The following is a 19783-nucleotide window of genomic DNA, read 5'->3' on the forward strand; positions in this document are numbered from 1 at the left end:
TCCCCTTGCACCAAGGTGGGGAGAGCTGGGGGGCACGGCCGGGATGGGGAGGCTGGAGGGGCAGGGGTCCCTGCCAGCCCTCTGCTTCCCTGCGCTGAAGCGAGTTGGGGTTGTGCAAGGTGCTCCCCGAAACCCTCCCTGCCCTCTGCTGTGCCAGCCTTGAGGCTTTAGCAGAGGCACAGCCAGGGCCGGTGCTGCTGCTCCCCTCCGTGTCCTCTTTCCGCTGGGTAACCGGGTTAGTCGTGGGAGTAACTTGCGACCGTGCCAGAGTTTCAGGTGACACGGGGCTGAGGTTCCCTGTGCTGTGTAATCCTGCCCTCACCCTGTGTGTGCCCACGGGTGTGCAGCTCTGCTGTGCCTGCCCCCCCAGGCAGAGCTTGGGTAGGGTGGGAGCGGGGCCCTTTGCCCCCCTCGGGTGCACGGCTCCTCTCTGAGTGCCGGGTCCTGCTCAGAGACGTTCTCCCCCAGCTTAGCTCAGCGCCGTGGTCCCTCCTGTTCCTCACCCGACGCTGGGCACGTGCTGCCTCTGCGAGTCGTGATGGAAACGGGGAGTTAGCAGCAGCGAGAAGTTCCTCCGCGCATCCAACTCCTTCCCCACGGCTGGGCTCGAGCTGTTCTGCCGGCGGCTCGAGCCTCCCCCGTCTCCACGCTGTGCTTTCCCCTTCCCTTAAGAGCATCCCCAGGCCTTCTCCAGAGGGTTTGAAACCCTGCCGAGACGGAAAGTGCCTTCTCATCCGCGGCGGGGCCGCTCTGCGACGTGCTCGGAGCGGCCGCCGCCTCCCGGCGCGCAGCCTGGCTGCTGCGGGAACTGCCTGCGAGCTGCGGCGCTGCGCCCTGCGTCCCCGGCTGCTGCTGGTCGGGAGGGCGAGCGGTGTCCGTGGTTCTCCGAGGCAGAGGTCACAGATCAGATACCCCACAGATTTTTTTCTGAGCTTCTTCTGTGGCCGTTCCCCGGGAGGAGAGCGGGCTGCTGGTGGTCTTTACCCCGCAGGGCAGCATCCCGCTTTTGGGGTGGCGTTTTAACTTTCACGGCTGGCTGTGGGAAGGGGCTGAAAGCTGCGGGTTTGGGGTTAAAGGCAGCTCTTGGCCACGCTGGGTGCTGTGGGCTGGAGGTGTGGGAGCTGCCTGCAGCGTGAGTCAGGAGGGGGGATGGACTCACCCACCACCACCTGGAGGCTTCCCGTTCCCTGTGCTGCCCAGAAAGGCTCCGGGTCCCCCAGCGGTCCCTTCTGTGCCTTTTGCTTCCTCCAGTGACTTGTGTGGGGCTGAGTCAGGCCTCGCAGGGAGGTGCTGCAGCCTGCTTGCTCAGCTGGGACCGGCACAGGGGCAGCTGGCCCTGGGGATGTCCCCTTGGTGCTGGCTGTGACGCTAAGGCTCAACTCTCTGACCTTGCAGTCCCCTACACCCTGAGCATTGGGACCAAGCTGCCCTGTCCCATCCCATCGGGGTGGGCTCTGTGGGTCTCCGTGCCCCAAGGCTTGCAGGGTCCATACTAAGCAGCCGGCTCATCTGCCTGCTTTTCCCCACTAGAGGCTGCTGATGAACAGAACATTTTCTTTCCTTGGCTCTGATGGAGCAGCGGGGGCTTGAGTTTGCAGGGCTGAGCGGGTGGCGGCTGCCTGGAGCATCCCGGCCTGGGCTTTGCTGCTGATTCACCCTGGAGATGCGGCCGGGTCCAGGGGCACAGCTGCTCCCCTGTCAGGCCCACAATAGATCTCTGAACTTCATTAGGTCTCAATTAGGCAAATGCCTGGGGTACGATGACATTGCCGGGAGGAGCCACAGCTGATGGGATCATGCTGTGATGCCAGCTCGGTCCCTCTGCCTCGGGGGTGCCTCTGGGCTTTTCCCAGCTGGTCGTGGCAGGGTGCTGAGTGTGCAACGAGCTGAGCCTTTGGGTTGTTTCCCGCAGGACGCGTGCAGCGATAACCACTCACCCCTCCGGCGCATCCCCGCTGGCAGCGAGGGTTGGCTGCGTGTCGGGAGCATCGCATCGCCCCAGGCACAGCGCGGCGGAGCTGCCGCGTGGCCGCAGAGGAGGTTCATCTTCCAGGGCAGCTCCTTGGGACCTCGTGCTTGGGCAGGCTGCTAGGAAGGCAAACCCAGACCCCGGGAAGGTGATTAATTACGTAGCAATTACACGTGAAATGAAAAGTGATGCTAGCTGAGGTGGAGGGTGCCCGAGCGGGGATCCCAGCAGTGGGCATTGCGCGAGTCCCCGCCGTGCGGTGCCAGCTGGCCTCGGCAAGGCAAGGCAGCGCTTTACATAACCTGGCACTTGCAAAACAAGCTCGAAGGCCTGGAAAATCCTCCTGCTATTGTTGCTGCTCTGAGTTTGCTGAACTTCCTGGTTGGGTCTGCAGCTCTGATTCTTTTCTTTATTTTTTGGGGCTGCAACGGGGAGAGCTGCACTTAGTGGAAAGAAAAGGGGTTGTGGCGTTTAATCCACGCCTGGCTCCTTAGATGAAACTATTTTTGTTGCTCACAAGAGGTTTTGAGCAGCTGCTCACAGCTTTATAGGGCTGCAGAGGACTCTTCGTCTATCCAATTAGCATGGTTTGTCTGCTGTCCCCTCCTGATACCCCTAGAGAAAAGCCTGAACCATCGGCTGTGCCTGTGGAGCGCCGGGAGCGGTGCACACACAGGCATCAGCTGGGCCCCCGTGCTGAGCCTGGTCGGGAGCAGAAAAGGCCTGGGGAAATGGGTTTTTGTCACCCAAGCCTCACCCTGTGCTGTCCTTGGGGAGGGAAGGCTCTGGAGCAGTACCTCACTGAAGGTTTTGAGGTGGAGAGGTTGGAAGGGAGCTTGGAAAGCGACCCAGCCCTGCTCCAGCTCGTGGGCTCAGCGGCACCCGGCCCCTCAGGAGTGGTTCGGGTTGCAGGGCCTGCCCCTGCTCTTCCCTTGGCTCATCCTAACGCCCTTCGCCAGCACAAATAAAGCCACTGACGTCCTCTGCGCTATTCAATTAAATTAATGAATCCTATTAAAATGCTCTCTGCTCCTGTTTGTACATGGGTGACTAAGGAACCGGCGTTTCCCTGCAGCTCCTGAGAAAGTCTTGTTTGGTGGCAAGGGACGAGGCTAAGCTCCTGCTGGTCCATTTAGCAAGCGCCCAGTTTTGGCATCCCAGTAGGCAGCAAAACAGGAGGAACCGAGGCCTGACGGCACAAACACATCCCCTGACCAGAGGCAGCCTCTAGCTCCCCTCGTGTAGGTAACTACATCTGGCCACGCTTGACCTGAGCGGGATTTGAGCAGGGGGCGTGAGGCTGGATGCGTGCTGCGAGTCTCCAGAGGGACCCCGCTGCCATGGCAGTGTGTTGGAGGTGTTGCAGCCTCCTGGGAGGTGCAGAGTGGCTTGGAGCTTGCTCGCAGCCTGGCAAACCCGGTATTGGTGCTGAGCCCTGCTTGGTGTGGCTGGGAGCTGCAGTGGAGCAGTGCCCGGAGCATCGTTGCAGCCCTTGGCTGTTACAGCAGCTGCATCAAAGCCTTTAAAGGCTGCCTCTGCGAGCTGGCCCCTGCTTGGTTGCTGTCCCCAGATTGCAGCGATCATTTAGCTGCTTGCCAGGCAGCACCGGCCTTTAGGGGCTTGTATTTCTGTACCTGCTCTCTAAAAGTCCTTGGAGATGGGGTAAGCATTTCTTGGCATTTCAAGACCCAGGGGAGCTCTCCCCCTGAATTAGGGGCTTGTATCAGGGCGAGTGCCCGTCCTGAGTCGCCTCTGTGCATCTGCACGAGCTGGAAGGCCAAACAGATGAGGAGCAGAGGCAGAAGCTGGCCCGGCCCTGAGCCACGTTGGGCTGGAACGTGACTCGGTGCGGCCGTGCTGGTGCTGAGCTGGAGGCACGCGTGCCCGCCGTGGAGATCAGCCTCCCCCGTATGGCGCGGGGCGGCTGCCTTCAATCTGCGGCCGCGAGGCCCCGCTGCGGGCTGGCAGATGGGGTCGGTGCCGCCTGGGGATTTCCTTGGATGCAGAGCAAGGGCTTTTAATAGAAAATGCAGCGGGGTGAGCCATTGCCTAACCCGAGAGCTGTCCCCGAGATGTACCGCCTGGCGGCTGGGCGAGAAGCGCGCTCCTTCCCGACTGTTCGCCTGGTTTTGAGGGAAAATAAAATGGGTTTGGAGCTGGCGCTGGGGATGGCAGTGGGCTCGGGGCTGTGTCCCCACCGGAGGCAGCCTGGCACGTGTTACCCGGATCAGGAATGCTGCTCAGCCCCGTGTGCTGGTCCGATCCTTGCCGGGTGTGCAGTGCTGACAGATTCCTTCTAGGAATGGTGGCGGGGCCCCTCTGGGTTTCCCTGGCCGCCTGCTGCCAGCCCGCAGCGCCCCGGGGAAGCCCTCGTGGTCACACGCAGCTCATGGTGCTCTTTGATCCATCCAAGCTGGCTTTTGGTGGGAGAGCACAAAGCGAGCCAAGCGCAGGATGGGTCCGTGCTCCTTTTTCCTGGTGCTGGAGCTTTTCCCCCAGCGCTGCAGCAGGAGGCAGATGTGGCTCTGCAGCTGCCTGGCTCTGGCAGTTTCCATCTCGCTTCCCCTGCAACTGCCTTCAAATTTCCCGGCTCTCTGTTCCCTGTGCTGCTGAATTTGGAGCTGTTGGAGCTCAGCAAAGCTCGGTGACCGTATCCCAGCGCTGCACTCGAACCACCTGGCAGTGCTGGGCTGGATGAAGAAGCTCATTTGCGCGGGGCTGTTAATTCTCCATGTTTTAATCTCCGCGACCATCTGTGTTCATGCCTGGGCCGGGGAGACGGGAGCTCTTGGGATTTATTCCAGGAGGCCAACGCGGAGAGGACTGTTTATTCTGTGTCTGTTGAAAACTGCCCCGGGTCAGCGCAGGACAGCCTCATTAGCTCTGGGAGCAGTTGTGCTGCCCCTTCAGGCGAGGAAGCCTCCACGTGTCAGCGTCTGTCCCCAAAACGCATGTACTGAAGATGGGGGTCTGCACGAATGCTTTCCAACGAGGCTCTGAGACGGTGCCTAGGGGACTGTGAGGTCTCTCCAGGTCAGGCTGTGTTGGTCTGGGAGAGGCAGCGTGCTGAAACACCTCCTGGCCATCCTAAAAGCCCAGCCTCGGGCTGCAGCAGCCTCTGGGGTGTGAGCCTGCCCTGCCAGCAGCTGCTGCAGCCCCTGCCCCGGTGAGCACCACGGCTGGAGCTCGGCTTTGGGCTTTAGGAGCTCCTGCTGAGACTGAGCTCCTTGGGCAGGAGCGCTCACCCGTAGCTCCAAAACCAGGTACCGGTACCTACAGGTGGGCTGCAGCAGCCTCTCCAAAGAGACCCGTGCAGGCTGCTGCTGCCAGAAGGTTTTCAGCAAGCAATGCCCAAAGTCCTCCTTCTTTTGGGTTCTCAACCCATGGGCTGAGGCTCCGCAGCTGCCACAGGAGCCACACTGGGCTCCTGGTGACCGTGGGCCCCGCGTGTGGCACGGGCAGAGGCTGCTGCAGGGCCCGGCTCTGTCGAGGAGCGCCCATCCCGTGGGGCTGCCACCGACACACGAACCCAGAGGGAACGGTCCCTGCCCTGTAATTAAGCTCTTCTGCTCCTGTTCACCCTGCTAATGAGCAGTCTCATGGGTGTGCTCCTTGCAGCCATGGTGCTCTGGGTCCCACGTGTGGCTTGGAAACTGGAGGTGGCTTTCAGAGAGAGATCTGCAGGGGGCGAATCCACATCTCCATCTCCATCCCATTGGGGCAAATCGTGGGCTGGGAACCTTGGACTTCAAAGCCTTCTCCCTAACTGTACCTTAACAGACTGCACCCTTGCGTGCTGTAAATTTCTCTGCCAACGTACACCTTGCCTCTTGCTGTGGGGAAAACCCTTCCTGCTGGCGGGATGGGTGAGGTGGAGGTGATTCCCAGCCTTCAGTTGAAGGGCCGAGGCTGCCTCTGGAAAGGAGAGCTCTTCACCTACTCGCCAGGCTCTCCACACCACTGGATAATAACCCTTAAAAATAAATCCCTAAAAACAACCAGTGCCCCGGCTCCAAGTCCTCCTGCTCCAGCTGTTGAGGGCTTCAGTCTCGCTGGAGATGACAGCCCAGGGACCTTCAGCATGGTGTGGTGGCTGTGATGTCCCACAGACACATCCCGAAGGGCAAGTATGAACTTCTGTGTGTCCCTCTGGCGTGGCATCATGCTGAGCATCCCGTGCATGCCGTGAGCTTTGCTGTGCGTGCCCGTGGCTGTGCCTCGTGTCGGAGCAGCTCCTTGGCTGGGTTCTGCTGGGGCCGAGGACCGAGCCACATTTCGGAGCCCCTGGTGGGCCCCGGCGTGTGCCACTGGAGCACGCAGCCCGGCTGGCTGTGGCCGAGGGACCCGTTGCTCTCTTGGATCTCTTCATTTAGTTAATGATCCTTTTGTTGAGAGGATTAGGGTTTAGAGGCCTCTGGCAGTGCGTTAATTAAATTAGGTCTGTGGGTGTTTTGTTGAGTTTTTAAAGCCCACTAGAGGGCTCAGCTGAAGCCCTTTGGAGTTGGGGCCGGAGGCACGCTGTGCGTCCACCCCCTGCCTGGTGAGGTCTAAAAGAGAAGTTATGCAAGGCTGGAGGAACTGCACGGCCCCAGAGACGCCGGTCTGCCTCGGCCAGAGCTCTCCCCTGCTCCAGCTCGGCCGTGCTGGGGCCGTGCCGCCCCGCGCACCTCCTGGTGCCGGACACGGGACGTCGGCGTCACCGCTCGCTGCATTATCAGCGTTAAGTAACGCCAGGCTGATTTTTTTTTTTTTAATTTTTTTTCCTCTTCCCTGCTTCGTGTTTACATTTCTAAGAAGTGGCCCAACGTGAACGTCCGGTTCCACCTTCTGTTCTGGGAAAAGTCAGACGCTCAAGTTCGCTTACGCGAACGCTGCCGCGGCGCTCGTGTCGAGTACAGGTGTGAGCTCTGGCTGGGCGGCTGGAGGGATTTTTCTGGCGTGTTTGGGGGTTTTTGCGTTTGGCTGGAACTGCTTATTAACCAGTGTCTTCTTTTTTCTCTCCCATCCGCTGCCCCATGATGGATTGCGGTGCCTCGCCGTGGTCTGCCCGGCTGCCTCATCTCTGGGTAAGTACCTGCCTCGTTAGAGCAACGGGGGGAAGCAGCTGGAAGGAATCACTTGGGCTTAAATAACGAACCCGCTTGTTCCTTCTGCCTTAAACTCTACCGATCATTTGGGCTTAAATAACGAGCCCAGTTGTTCCTTCCGTCTTAAACTCTGGAGTGTTGGGGTGTCTGTTAACAAAGAATGGGGTTTATCGTGTGTGTGTATGTGCATGTGTTAATGTTTTGGGCACTTACAAGCATTTCATCTAGCAATTTCCAGGCTCTTTGTAGGATATAGAAACCCCCAGCAGCAGTTGTTCTTGCCAGCCTGGCCTGCTGGGCGCTGACCCTGTGCTGGCAGCACGCTAAGCACCAGCAAGCGAGGAAATGGAAGTGAAAATTGTCCTGGTAGCGGAAAGCAGCACTCGCTGTTTCTCCCCAGATTCCTCCTGAGAGCTGCTGATGGTAAATCTGTGCTGTGGTTGTGTAAGAGGCTCTCTGAGGGCTGGAGCCCAGCTCTGGGCTGGCTTCCCCTCTGCAAACCTGCAGATGTGCGTGCAGGGTACAGGGAGCAGCCCGAGGCCCTTCTGGCAGGAGAGGAAGGGAAATGCACGTCGAGCTTGGAGCAGTGGGCACTGATGTTTGCGGCAGGCATTCGTGGAGATCTTTCTCTGCATGGGGGAAAACCATCTTGGTGGGGTTGATTCCTGTGGCTTTGCAGCAGGGGGTCGATGCCTACCCCTGCGCCTGGCTGCGAGGTGCTGTTAAAACCTAAAATAACAAAATAAAGGCGGGTGTGCGTGGAGGAGGAAAGGAAGGAGCCTCTTTGGGTACAGCTGGTTCTCTGGACGCGGTGAGATTATCTCTGGAGGCTTTCGAAGTTTTTAACTGACTTCTTCTTTCAGAAGTGCAAAACATCCCACTGCTAAGCTTCCCCCTTTCCTGCCTGTCTCTCCCCACCCCCTGCGGTATCGCCTCCTCTCCCAGCGGCGGAAAGGACCGAGTGTGTGCAGAGCAGCTCCGCTCCTGCCCCGCCGCTCGGTACGCTGCCAGCCACTGGTGAGACTTGAAGGGAAGGCAGGGAAGGTGCTGGGAACAGATTGCTTTATTCTTAACTCAGCATTATTACACCATGCCTCACAGGGGAGGGCAGGAGATGAATCAAATCCAAGTATAAACCTGTTGTTCGTACCCAGAAGTAAGTGAAGCCCTATATTTAGAAGCCGAGTGGCTGTCTCCTGTTCTGAATGAGCTGTTCTTTGCTACCAAGCCTCTGAGAGAAGGATAATTAATTAACCAGAGAATCTGCCTTGATCAGAGGTGCCGAGCTCCCATCCAACCCCCGAGCAGTCATTTGAATGCAGAACAGCACGCCCCCGCACAAAAGGCTTACCTGCAGGCTGGCTTCGTGCCGGCCAGGAGCCGGCATCTGGGGCAAAATGCAAGTGGCTGTGACTGCACGAGGGGACACAGATCTTCAGGACACGCTCAGCACAGTGTGACAGCTTGCCAGTACCTCGCAGCTGTGTTTTTTGCTCAGGTCTGCCTGGTTTACCTACTTACCTGCAGCGGGACGTGGTGAATGCAGCACCCTGCGTGCATCTCGTGTGCCCTGCATCAGGAGTGCAGCAGGGACCGTGCAGGGCAGTACTGCTACTGCAGAACTGTTTGAGAAGGCAAAGCTTTGAAAAATACAGTGTCCTTGATGGTTGGTGCAGAGTGAAGCTGATTTTGGTCCTGTTCTGGTGTAGATCTCTGAGTGTGAATGGTGAAATATCTTGTCTGTGGTCAGGGGTGAATTTCTTCCCTGGGGACAGCTGAACAACCCCTGCTTTGCTCTCCCTGGAGCAGTCTCCCTGAGTTCTGTCTGCATGAGCAGTCTGTTGCTCACCGTGTACTGCACAGAGGGCAGAGGCTTTCCGTGTCTTGCTGCTTATAAGCTTTTGGGGTTTTGACCCTGATACTGGATGAAATCTGCTGCTTGATGAGCACTTGGTCTTAATCTTGGTCAGCAAGCAAGAAGGCCAAGTGGTACTTTGTTAGAGATGGCAAAGATAAAGGTTGCGTGGTCCAGTTTCACTGGATCAGGGGTAGCCCTGACCTTCACCCAGCAGAGAAATCAGCCGGCTCAGGTTGCCTTTCCATCTTTAAGCCTGGCTTACCTCTGAGGTAAACGTAAAATGCATGGGAGCTGTAGTGAGGGAATCTTCTCTCCTAGCCTGATAAGAGCGTTGGGTATTGATCCTAAAAGTAACACACCAGCAGCCTCTGTGAAGCTTCTTCCATGCTGCGAGGAGCTGGAGGGCAGAAACCACGGCGAAAAATGCTGAGGATGCAAGTGCAAGAGGAGCCTGCGATGTCTGAGGCTGCGTGCTTGACCTTCAAGCCAAGATTCACATACGTTGCCATCATGTGAAGCCTGTCAGGAAATCCTAAGTGAGGTCAGGGACGATGCAAGCTGTCTGGGAAAAAAAATGTTCAGAGCTGTTTGTCATAAGGGAGGTGATAAGCACAGCGGGGCTGCTGCCTGCCTGCTGCTGGGCCGTGTCCTGTACGTTGGCACTGGTGATACTGGGAGCTGTATGGTGGGATCTCAGTGTTTATCTGCTTAGGAAATAATTTGTCTCTTGCTTAATTATTGAATATTCTTCTCCTAGAGAAGTTTATTGCTATATGGAGCTGCTGAACAGACGTCGTGTTCAACAAACTTGGGCTTTTCCATATTTTTATTTCCAATGTAGCTCAAAGAGGAAGAACAAATAAGATCTCCTGCTTTTCTGCCTTGCAGTGACATTTTCTGCTTTGAATCTCTCCTGGAAACGTGGCAGCAGGGTATCCCTTTCCCTGTCCCCCTCTGTCAGGAGAGACTATCAGAATCCCAAGCGGTGTCAGGTTCTGGGGCTGGCTTAGCTCGGTGGTTTTACTTCAGCGCTTTGTAAGGCAGTGAAATCGTTCTCATTGTGGTGTTCAGAATAGCAGTGCTGCCTTCTGAATTACCATCTAATTAAATGAAAGCGAAAACTCAAAGCAAGTGGGCTTTCTGTGTGCCTTGTTGCATAAGAAAAGCTGTTTTCGTTGACCTAAAAATCAACACTGAAAAGCAGCCGAAACAGGGATGCTTTCCCCCGGCCCTGTGGGCAGCGCGTAGCAGTTGCCACTGTTCTTGGAGAGCCATTCATGTGGTGGCAGCTGCGAGCCCTCTTCAAAACAGTTACTCCTTTGAGACTTGCTTCCCTTGTACTTGATGGTTGCAGGAACCCTGCTGTGGAGACAAATAATTAGAAATAAAAGATGGCAGCTTAATGATTATGAGCTCCTTTCTGATGCAGTCCGTGGTGGAGGCAGAACGCAGGGGCGAGGGCTGGCTCCGTGCATCCCCGAGCGGCTGCTGCACCTCACTCAGATTTACTGCATGCCCTGTGTTATCCTGCAGCTGTGCCTCCGTGGACCTGCAAAATGCTCTGAGCTAACGGAGCTGTGTGATTTATTTCGGTAACAAACCTTTCTCACAGAGGACGGCTCTCAGCAATTAGCTGTGGCAGTGGCAGCAGCCCAAATGAAGCACGGCTCCTGCCCCTTCCTCCGAGTCTCTCCACACGTACCCACAGCTTTCCTCGAGTTCCAGTTTCCCCTTTCCCCCTGCCCCCAGCCCGTGGGTTCTGCCCATAAATCTGAACAGCTTGGGGCTTTCTTTATAAAACAAACGTGGAAATATACGACCTTAAATGAAGTCTCAAAACGCCTTATTTTGTAAAGCTCCAGAAAAACTGGCAGCAGTGCGATGCTATCCTCTGGGATTTTGTCTTATTGATATTAATCTTTTTGAAGCCGGTATCCATGACTGCCAGTTTCAAAGGTTAATACGCCGCGTTTCAACCAAGCCGAGAAGTCTTTTTTATTTGTGATATGGAAATGTGCACCAATTAATCACTGCGCACCTGCAGAAATGCCTCTCTCAGCAGACGCTGGCTATGCTGTATTAGGTCGTGGGATCATCTGTGGAAAGCACTTGGAGTGACAAATCTGATCCAGTTAGTAGCTTAAGACAAACCCTGCAAGGTCCAAGGAGATAGCAGGTAGGGGAAGCAGCACTGGACGAGGCGGTGCAGAGCTTTAGCTCGTGTTTGTGAGCAGGGAGGCAGCCTGTGCTCCGCTCAGAAGCTGTGTTTGCTCTCCGTAGCAAAGTTCTTTGGTTAAATAAATGTTGGCTCTTGCCAGATATCCCTCGCTGTCCGCAGGTCCAGCCCCATCGCGAACTGCAGTCAGGTGTCTAGAGCTGGGTTCGCACAAGGAGAAATTCATTGCAGGAGTTTGCCACCTGGCCTCCTGGTTACACGGGGTGCGTAGAGCAGACGAGGGCTCTGACTTACTGCTAGATCGACGCCGCTCTTACATAAACGCTGAGCTAGGAACATCAGCTAGAAACATCGCTGCCCTCCGCCAGCTGCACCAAGGAGCTCGGGGTGTCTGGGAGCCGAGCGATGCTCTGCCCGGGTTGGGAGAGCAGCAGCACGGAGTCAAATCCGCATTTCAGCAACCTTTTGTGAAAGCTTCACCTACCCGGGTGCCTTCCCGGTGTTATTTAACCAGGGCAGAGCCTCTCCGTGCTGCAGCCTGACTCCTCAGCCGTGCGGGGAGTGCATCAGCCGCTGACGTCCTTTGTTTGTGGTGTGGCTCTTCTGTCTCCCTGCCTGAGCTCTGGTCCCTAGGTGGCACTAACTGTTATTTTTGGGTTTATTTCAACAAAGGCTGCATAGCTGAGCTTGTCCCCTGCTGAAGCCACAGCTGCGGCTCCGGCCGAGCTGTTGGTGCTTGGTGGAGGAGGCTGGCACAGGGGCTCCAACGTCCTCCTGCTGCCCAAACTCCGGGGTTTCCAGCAGCATCTCCTGGAATTTATTTGGGGCATCGAGCACTGCCTATGAGCACGCTCCTCTATTTTTGGTTGTCTTCTTTCCACTAAGACTGTTAGGCAATGGAAGATTGGTGAATGCTTGAAATGCCGCTGTCTCTCTTGCACTGTTTGTTTCTCGGGCTGTTTCTGGAGTTCGGGCTCATGCCACACCGATTCTGCCTTTTCCTGAGCCTGTGCTAGCTGTATTCACAGCATGGCTTCTAATCTATTCCCCAGGGGTTTTAAGCACTTTCTAGATACTCTAAATGCAGCCTCTTGTATGTTTAACACTTCCTACCCAAACTGAAGGGGGAAAATATTTCTCTCTCAACATAGAAACATTCATCGTATGAAAACTTGATCCTGCGATCTGCAGCTGACCTCCTCTAATCTTTATGCGGTGCATCTTGGCAGAACCGTGCTTTACACGCTGCCTCTGAGCCCTGGAACAACGCTGACTTTCCAGGGAGCTGTTCCCTGTCCTGGCACGCAGCCTGGGGAGAGCTGCTGCTCCTCTTCGTCTGCCTTATTCCTCCTCCTCCTTGGAGCGAGGCTGCTGCGTAGCAAGACACGGACTCAGATGAACATGAACTTCATGCAAATCAATGAAACCCATGATGGGAGCTTAAATGAACCAGGTTCTGGGTGGGATAGGAATCCCAGGGTGTACAGGCTTCGCTGTCTGCCATTCCCCTCTGCCCTCCCCGTCTCCCCAGAGGGCACCCACGTAACCCAGCCCGGTTCCAAGCAGCCACAGCGGCTCAGCAACTGGCTTCTCGTCCCCACAAGCAAGAACATGTGCTTTTTGTTTTGCAACAACAGCCTTTAAATGGCACAGCTCCTGTAACTGAGAGGGGAAAAAAAGGGGAAAACTCTCCGGTAGGGGACCACACAGAAAAAAAAGGCTATGGAGAAGCAGCAGGATTTAGCAAAACTCGGGACTAGCTGCCAGAACGCCGAGTGGGCTCACAATACCAGACACTGAGTCCGTTTAACTACGGAGGGTGCTGTTTGTCCCTCCGATAGCTTGCTCAACAATGAATTGACTGTTGGGTTTGGAGAGGGAGGGTGCCACGGCAGGCTGGTGGAGATTTAATCTCGGCGGCAATACCTGATGGGGAGCGGGCTGCGCGTGGATGCGCCGGGCTGCCTTGGCTGCGCACACGCTTTGCAGCAGCTTCTGTGTCTCTGGGAGCGTTTCTCGAGTTTGCAGTTCAGTCAGTCGGAGGCAAATTGCTAGAAGGCTTTTTCTGGCGCTGAATCCTGCTGTGCCTCCCGCTTCGCATGCTAAAATCGAGAGGTGAGCACTTGAGAAAGGCAGCGCTAGCTGAAGCGCCCCTTCCTTCTGGGTGAATTATTTACCTGAGCTATCTTTGGTCCCGATCGCTGTTTTACACGAAAACAAAGCTCGTGAAGTTGAAGGCAGATTTCCTTTACACCTCATTCTCGCTGTCTGCTATCGGCCAGATCTGCACTGCTGATGGTGACAGCAAATCTCAGAAGAGGAGCCAAGGGCAGAGGGCCAGTGCTGGCACAACCGAGCCACCTGCTCTCCTCCCACCTTGTTTGCTCTTGTGAAATGGCCGCTGCCGCCTTTGAGACGCTCACTGGCTAGCAAAGTGTGTGAACGTAGCACGTAAACCCAGTGAGCCTATTGTGTGTACGCATGGACATACAATGTGCACACCACCAGCTCGCTTGGAGCAGTGGTGGATAAATCATTCCCCTGACCAGCTTAATTTCTTTGTTTTCCTAGGGCTTGGAGTAATCCCGAATGTTTCTCTTCACCCTAAATTCTGCTTGCTTTGGGGGAGGGAAAACCAATACCAGAGCGATGCTCGGTTCCTTTGTTCAGACTGGGAATTCCTCGTTTAGAGAAGCTCCTCGGGGTAAGGAGAGCCCCGTGCAGTTTATTATTGGTGGCAGTAATGGTTTTAACACAGCGTTCACCGGCACTGCCATAAATTGGGAGCCCCGTTTTATAACTGTGCATTAATGCATGAATCCGACCAGCCGTGCACCCTGCAGGGGCCCTACAGAGTATCGGATCACCTTACAAAGGATTTTTTTTTATGAAGAACTTAGCTCAGCTGGTGTTAATCTGGTGTCTAGATGCTGCTAAGATGCTGGAGCGTGGATTTCGGAGCTGCGTGCCCATTAAATGACCAGAGGGCAGGGTCCCCTGCCTCCTCCTGTTGTGACCCTCTGGATTGGCACTGACCAAGTCCCTGAGGATCCGAGCACTCGCAAAACGGCCTTTCAGCTTTCAAGGAATGGCTTCTGCCTTAGAGACTACAAATGCATGCCTAAAATGAATATAATTCCTTTCCCGATTCCTATATGCAGCAGCCGAATACCAAGAAATCCTGACTTATTAAAATAATTCTTGGTCTCTAAGTGACTCTTACAAAGTGACCTAAACCAGCTGCAACTGGGAGAGTTCTTTAAATATTTGCAATCTTGGCTTGGCACAGGGCAAACTGTGCTTATAGGGAAGAATTTAAGAAATTTCCATTACTTCCTATGGGATTTCAGAGGTCAGTTTGGGGCTGTGTAGGAAGGAAGAAGCTAGAAGCTAACCCAGAAATTCACAGCACAAGCGTGTTGTTGACGGTGGTGCTTCCATATGCAGAAGAGGTTGTGTGTGTGGTTTTATATTGTTTTTTTATTTTTTTTTTCTGCTCCCAGTGGAAGAGCTGCTATGGCCTAGGTTCAAATCCCCCTGCCCCAAAATGGGTTTCTCCTTGAAGCCCTTTCGGCCTCGAGTTGTTGGGGGAGATTCAGGTTGGAACTGAGCCATTTCTCCTCATGAAGAGCGCTCGGGCGCTGGGACGGTGCCGCCGTTACCGTGCAGGGCACTGAGGGGCGCGGGGCCCGCTCCCACCGAGCACTACAGGCGGGCACCGCCGCCTCCAGCCCCTCGCTGCCCGTTCCGGGCCGTTTCCAGTCAGCTCCCAGCGGAAAATCGCCCCCCTTCTTGGACCCCCCCCCCCCAAGCCGTGTGCGCACCCCCTGCCCGCCTCTGCCGGGCTCCGCGCCCTGCGCGGCCCGGCCTGAGGGGAGAGCGCGCGGAGGGGGGGCTAAGAGGGGGGGGGGGGGGAGAGGGGGCGCTCCCGCTCCCCCCGCCCTCCCCGCCAGCCGCCCTTTCCGTTGCACCAATCGCAGGGCGCCGCTGGCGTCCCGCCCCCTGGGCTCGGCCAATGGGAACTTACTACAGTGTTGTGGGTGGGGGCGGGGCCGGGGGCAGAGCCACCGGGCGGGCGGGCGGGCGAGCGGCTCCCGGCGGGGTTCGGCTGCGTTCGGCTGGGTTCGGAAGGAGCTCGGCTCGGTTCGGTTCGGTTCGGCTCGGCGGGGCTCGGAGCCACTCGGCTGGGTTCGGAGGGACTCGGTTCGCTTCGGCGGGGCTCGGGGCGGCCCCGAAGGCGCTGCGCGAGAAGCGGCGGGGGCGGCCGCGCGCGCGCTGCCGGCGGGCGGGTAAGTCAGCGCGCGCGGGAGCGGGAGCGCGCGCGCGCGCGGCGTACCCCGGGGGGGGCGCGCCCGGGTTTTGCGCGGCGGGAGCGCGCGCGCGCGGGCTGCCTGCCTGCCGCAACGCCTGCCTGCACGTGCGGGGGCGCGCGCGCGCGCTCGCGTTGTAAAGGTCCCCCCGGCGTGTGCGCGGGTGGCGTGTACGGGGCGCGTGCAGGGTGCGCGCGCGGACCTTTTCCGCGGGGGCGCGCGTGTCATGGAGGGGGACGAGGGGCCGGGGGGGTTATTGGGGCCGGAGGGTGTCAGTCGGATTGGGGGTACCAGGAGGTGTTATTGGGGTCAGGGGCTGTTATTGGGGTCAGGGGGTGTTATTAGGGTCGGGGGCGTTATTAGGGCTAGGGATGTTATTGGGGTCAGGAGTGTTATTGGGACTGGGGAGTACCAGGGGGTGTCATTGGGGCCAGGGGTGTTATTAGGGCTGGGGGTGTTATTGGGGCTGGGGTCCCAGCCCGCAGGCAAGCTGCACGTCCCTGCCCACCCCATTGCCCACCCCATTGCCCACCCCAACACAGCTGGGTGGCAGGGTGGGAAGGGGCAGGCAGCCGCCCCCCGCTCCGGGAGCACCGCGGTGTCCCCGTGAGTTGGATACCGGGAAGGGGCGGTGTCGGGGTCTGCCCCAGTCCTGGTTTGTTTCTCAGGTTATTCCTGGGGATATTGGTAAAAACACAGGGCAGCAAAAAAAAAATCCTACTTGTGAACAGCAGCGCGATGCTAGCTTTTGTATTCCCTCGCTTTTTAGTGTTTAGGGTTTTAAGGCTTTCCTGACTGAACGGGTTTTGTTCGTGAGTTATGGGGGATGTGTGGGGACGCTGTCCCGTGGAGGCTCCTCCTGACCACTCACTTCTCATTTCACAGCCCCACTGAAAGAAAATAGTGTAAAAAGGTAAAAAGGCTCAGTGCCGTCCTGGAAGGGCTGGCAGCACGGGGCCGAGCCCCCTGTGGTGTTGTGGTGGTGCCGTAATGGGGTCAGGAATTCATTAAAGGTTTTCCTGTGATGTTTTGGGGCGGTGGCTAATGGGGCTGTTCTCCTTGCTGGGCACCCCGTGCACATGACATTTATTGTAATATCCAGCATGGATGGTGCCAACCTGTGGCACCTTGAGGTGTGTTTCAGCGATGGTTTTGGGGATGTTTGGTGGGATTTGAGCGGCGGCTGAGACCGAAACCTTCCGCAATAGGGCTGGGGTCCTGGGCAGACCTAACCCGCTCCTGAAGGCGGCACCAGGATGAGCGCAGGGATCCTTACCGTTAAACCTAGTCCGTGACACACAGCTCTGAGCTTTGTTCCCTAACGAAAATACCCAAATTGCTGCTCGTGTGAGGCCGGGTGAGAGGAACAGGAGGGACCTGTGCTGGAATCGCCCCCAGCAGCGCGAAGCCGATCCCTGCTGGGGGCAGTGGGGGGCAGCCCCCTGCTCGGCACCGCTGCCTGGATGGGGAAGGAGCCCTCACAGCCCCTTCCCGAGCGCTTTGGGCTCCTCCTGCTTCAGCCAATTCTGCTCCGAGCCGACCGCTCACATCTCCAGGAGGGCGCCTGCCAGCTGCCCGCGTGCATGGATGCAGCGTTTCAGGTTGCTTTTTGGAAAGCGGCGCAAAAAAATCCACCCTGCCGCTCCGTTTGCTGCTCGTGGAGCGGGTATTTAAATGCTGGGATGTCAGGCGGGAGGCACTTTGCTTCCCTTTAAAGCCTTTACGAACCCATCCAGCACCCGTCGAAGCACTGCTGTGCTGCGGGGGCTCGTGGGCTGGGAGCCGTGGGGCGCTTGGTGGCTCCGCGATGCCGGATTCGGGTGCTGGGGCTGCCCTAAGGCCGGGTGTGCGGGCACGGTGCTGATGGACGGTGCTGGTCCCACTCTGGGGCTTCTGCTGGGGGCTGCTCAGTGTCCCCGGGGAGCCTTGAGTGGCTGGAGTTGCAGGAATTTGGTAATTTGGCCTCTGTTGGATGGGAACCTTTTGGTTTTGGGCACTGGGTGCGTGCTGTGGAGCAGGTGGGGTTGTAGTGAGAGGGCTCTGCAGCAGTCCCGTTATCAGTTCTGGTTACGAATCCCGTGTTGTGCTTTTAAACTCAGTTTCAGGTTTACCAGCTTCTTCTTAACCACGTTTCATCCCGATGCCACCTCCCCGGCGTTGAGAAATGCTGCCTGCGCGCATCCAGGCTCGGATTTTGTTTTTGTCTCCTGCATCCCCCTGGGGAAGCCGCCGGCACCGCTTTGTATCCCGCGTGGCTCACCAGCAGGGCTCGGCGACGCCTTGCAGCGGTCGCTCCGCTTCCTCGGGGCTCAGTTTTGGCCATAATCCCGTGTAGACAGCCCAGGGGGGCCGTACGGAGCGGGTCCACCTCGGGCCCCTCACCTCTTGGCCACGGGCCCTTAAGATGCAGAGGGCTGGAGGCTGCGGCACGGCGGGGATTTGCCCTCCACCAGCGGGTGGATTATGCGGGGAGGTCCGTGGTTAATCCAGATTACCATCCCTGGGCTCTTTACGCTCGGACGTTGTTTACGCTCGCTGCGTGTTCGCAGGAATCGTGGCTTGTGTAACGCCGGCGACCCAAACGCTCCTAATTCTGCGGAATCCCTCTCTTTTTTTGCTTGTTTTTAAAATTAATTATTTTCACGGTGAGGAAAAGAGTTTGGGCATTGGGTGCGTGGCGCAGGTGATGATTCTCATCCGGATCGTGATCCAGATCCCTGTGTAAACGCGTTCCAGGTGTGCTCAGAGCACACATAGTGCACAGCACCCGCACTCGGGAGCTCCCGGAGGGCACCGGGCACCCCTGGGTGTTTGCACGCTGCGAGCCGGCCCCGAATTACGGCTGCAGCTCGGGGCCTGGTTTGAGCGCAGCAGATTTGGGCGAGTTGGCCGTTTCTGTGAAAAACACAATTCCCCTGAACTTGCGGGTCGCCGGTTGTAGGCTGATTATTTCCCCCCCTTCCCCGCCCCGCGTAATGCGTGTGTGTGAGAGAGATAATTAAAAGCTTTTCGTTAAATAAATGACTAAGCTGCTCACGCGGCTTTGCGGCCGGATCGCCGAGTCCAAGACCCTCGGAGGCAGAAGATGGGACGGGGCTTTTACCCACGGGGCTGCCACCAGCGGGGACAATCCTGGCTCATTTTGTGCAGCCCCCCAAGCGTTATTTATTTCCCAGTGTCCCAGCTGGGCCCCAAAACCAGGGCTGATAATTCCTGCCCGTGTTCCCCTGCGAGGCCGGCGTGCACGGGCAGCAAAACCGAGCGGTGATATTTGGGGTTTGCTCGAGAGACGGTGGGGGTGTTTAGGGAGAGGCCACAGCACAAATTTCGAGGGCCGTGGTTCGCTTTTATCCCTTTGACGTGATGGAATATTTTATATTCATGCCCCAGTTTTCTGCTTCTTTTCACCCAGAAAATGGGAAGCGTGCGGGCAGCGGCCGCTCCCGGCAGCCTCGTTTGTCGCTGGCAGGGCTCGTGGGAGGGTAACATCAAATGGTCGGGTCCACGTTCAGCAGCCTGAGCTAGGAAATGTTTTAAACACCGAATTGTGCTCGCACGTGGCTGTCTAGTCCTGCTCGCGGTGCTGGGCATGGAGCTTGGTGGAAAAGGGGCTCAGGGTGGGTGTGTTTGGGGCAATAAATCCCATATTCACACCCTAAAGGTGCCTCAGCACAGGCTGAAGGCAGAGGATGTGCTCCCAAGCTTCTCGTAGGAGGCAGGACAAGGATTGCTGGCAAGGAAACGGCGTTTTTGGGGTGCTCAGGAGCAAGGGCTGGAGCAGAGGTGGGGGCACCATCCCCATCCCCTGCCCTGCTGCTGCTTTTAGCTCCAGCTGCCCACTTGAAAGTAAGCACGTGAAGTCAGAAGCCAGGAAGGAGACGAGGAATAAACACGTGGAAGATGACAGCAGGACACCCAAGTTGTGCTACAGCTGCTGAAATAACTCCTCTGGGTGCAGATCAGGAGCTTTTGGGGTTTGAGGAGGTGCCCGGCTGCGGGGAAAGCAACTGTTTTCAGCAAGACTTTGGATATCTGGCTTCTAAGGAGGGTTTAAGGGCTTCTGTGCTTTCCTGGGGAGGAGGAACAGCCAGGAGGAGAAGATAATTTGGGAGATAAAAATATAGATTCAGTATTTGTTGCTTTTCCTTGGGTTTCCCTGTGCTGCCAGCCCCCACGGTGTGTGCAGACGTGGAGAGGGCTCCTGCCGGTGCTCGGGGTGCGGAGCTGATCACACAGACCGGCTGCCTTCAGCCCTCGGGGGGTCCTGAAAAATAATTCAGTGGGAGGTGAAGCCAGGAGGAGTCCCGGGAGCGGCTGCATGGAGAAGGGCTGGGTGCTGAGCTCCCTGGTCGCCCTCCTGGCGTGTGTGCCGTGTTGGAGGAA

At 57.2% G+C, this 19783-nt stretch overlaps 1 protein-coding gene across 6 annotated transcripts in view; it reads left to right on the forward strand.

Moving 5' to 3' along the window:
* EPB41 (erythrocyte membrane protein band 4.1) overlaps window positions 1-19783 on the forward strand; it is an 86328-nt gene that overhangs the window by 954 nt on the left and 65591 nt on the right. For 2 of the 6 annotated variants that reach the window (XM_084497450.1, XM_084497448.1), the window contains exon 2: window positions 6764-6867. The exons of 1 other annotated variant lie outside the window; for it this stretch is intronic. Coding sequence is in view for 1 of the 5 variants with exons in the window: in XM_084497433.1 (XP_084353559.1) it covers window positions 16988-17001 (14 nt within the window). In the remaining 4 variants the exon portion in view is untranslated. Of the gene's footprint in view, window positions 1-6763; window positions 6868-6903; window positions 7036-15208; window positions 15380-16672; window positions 17002-19783 lie in introns of those variants that run through there. 3 more of the 6 variants (XM_084497435.1, XM_084497434.1, XM_084497433.1) reach the window with 3 other exon arrangements.

Source organism: Aythya ferina, assembly GCF_964211825.1.
Source record: "Aythya ferina genome assembly, chromosome: 24".
Classification (NCBI taxonomy): Eukaryota; Metazoa; Chordata; class Aves; order Anseriformes; family Anatidae; genus Aythya; species Aythya ferina.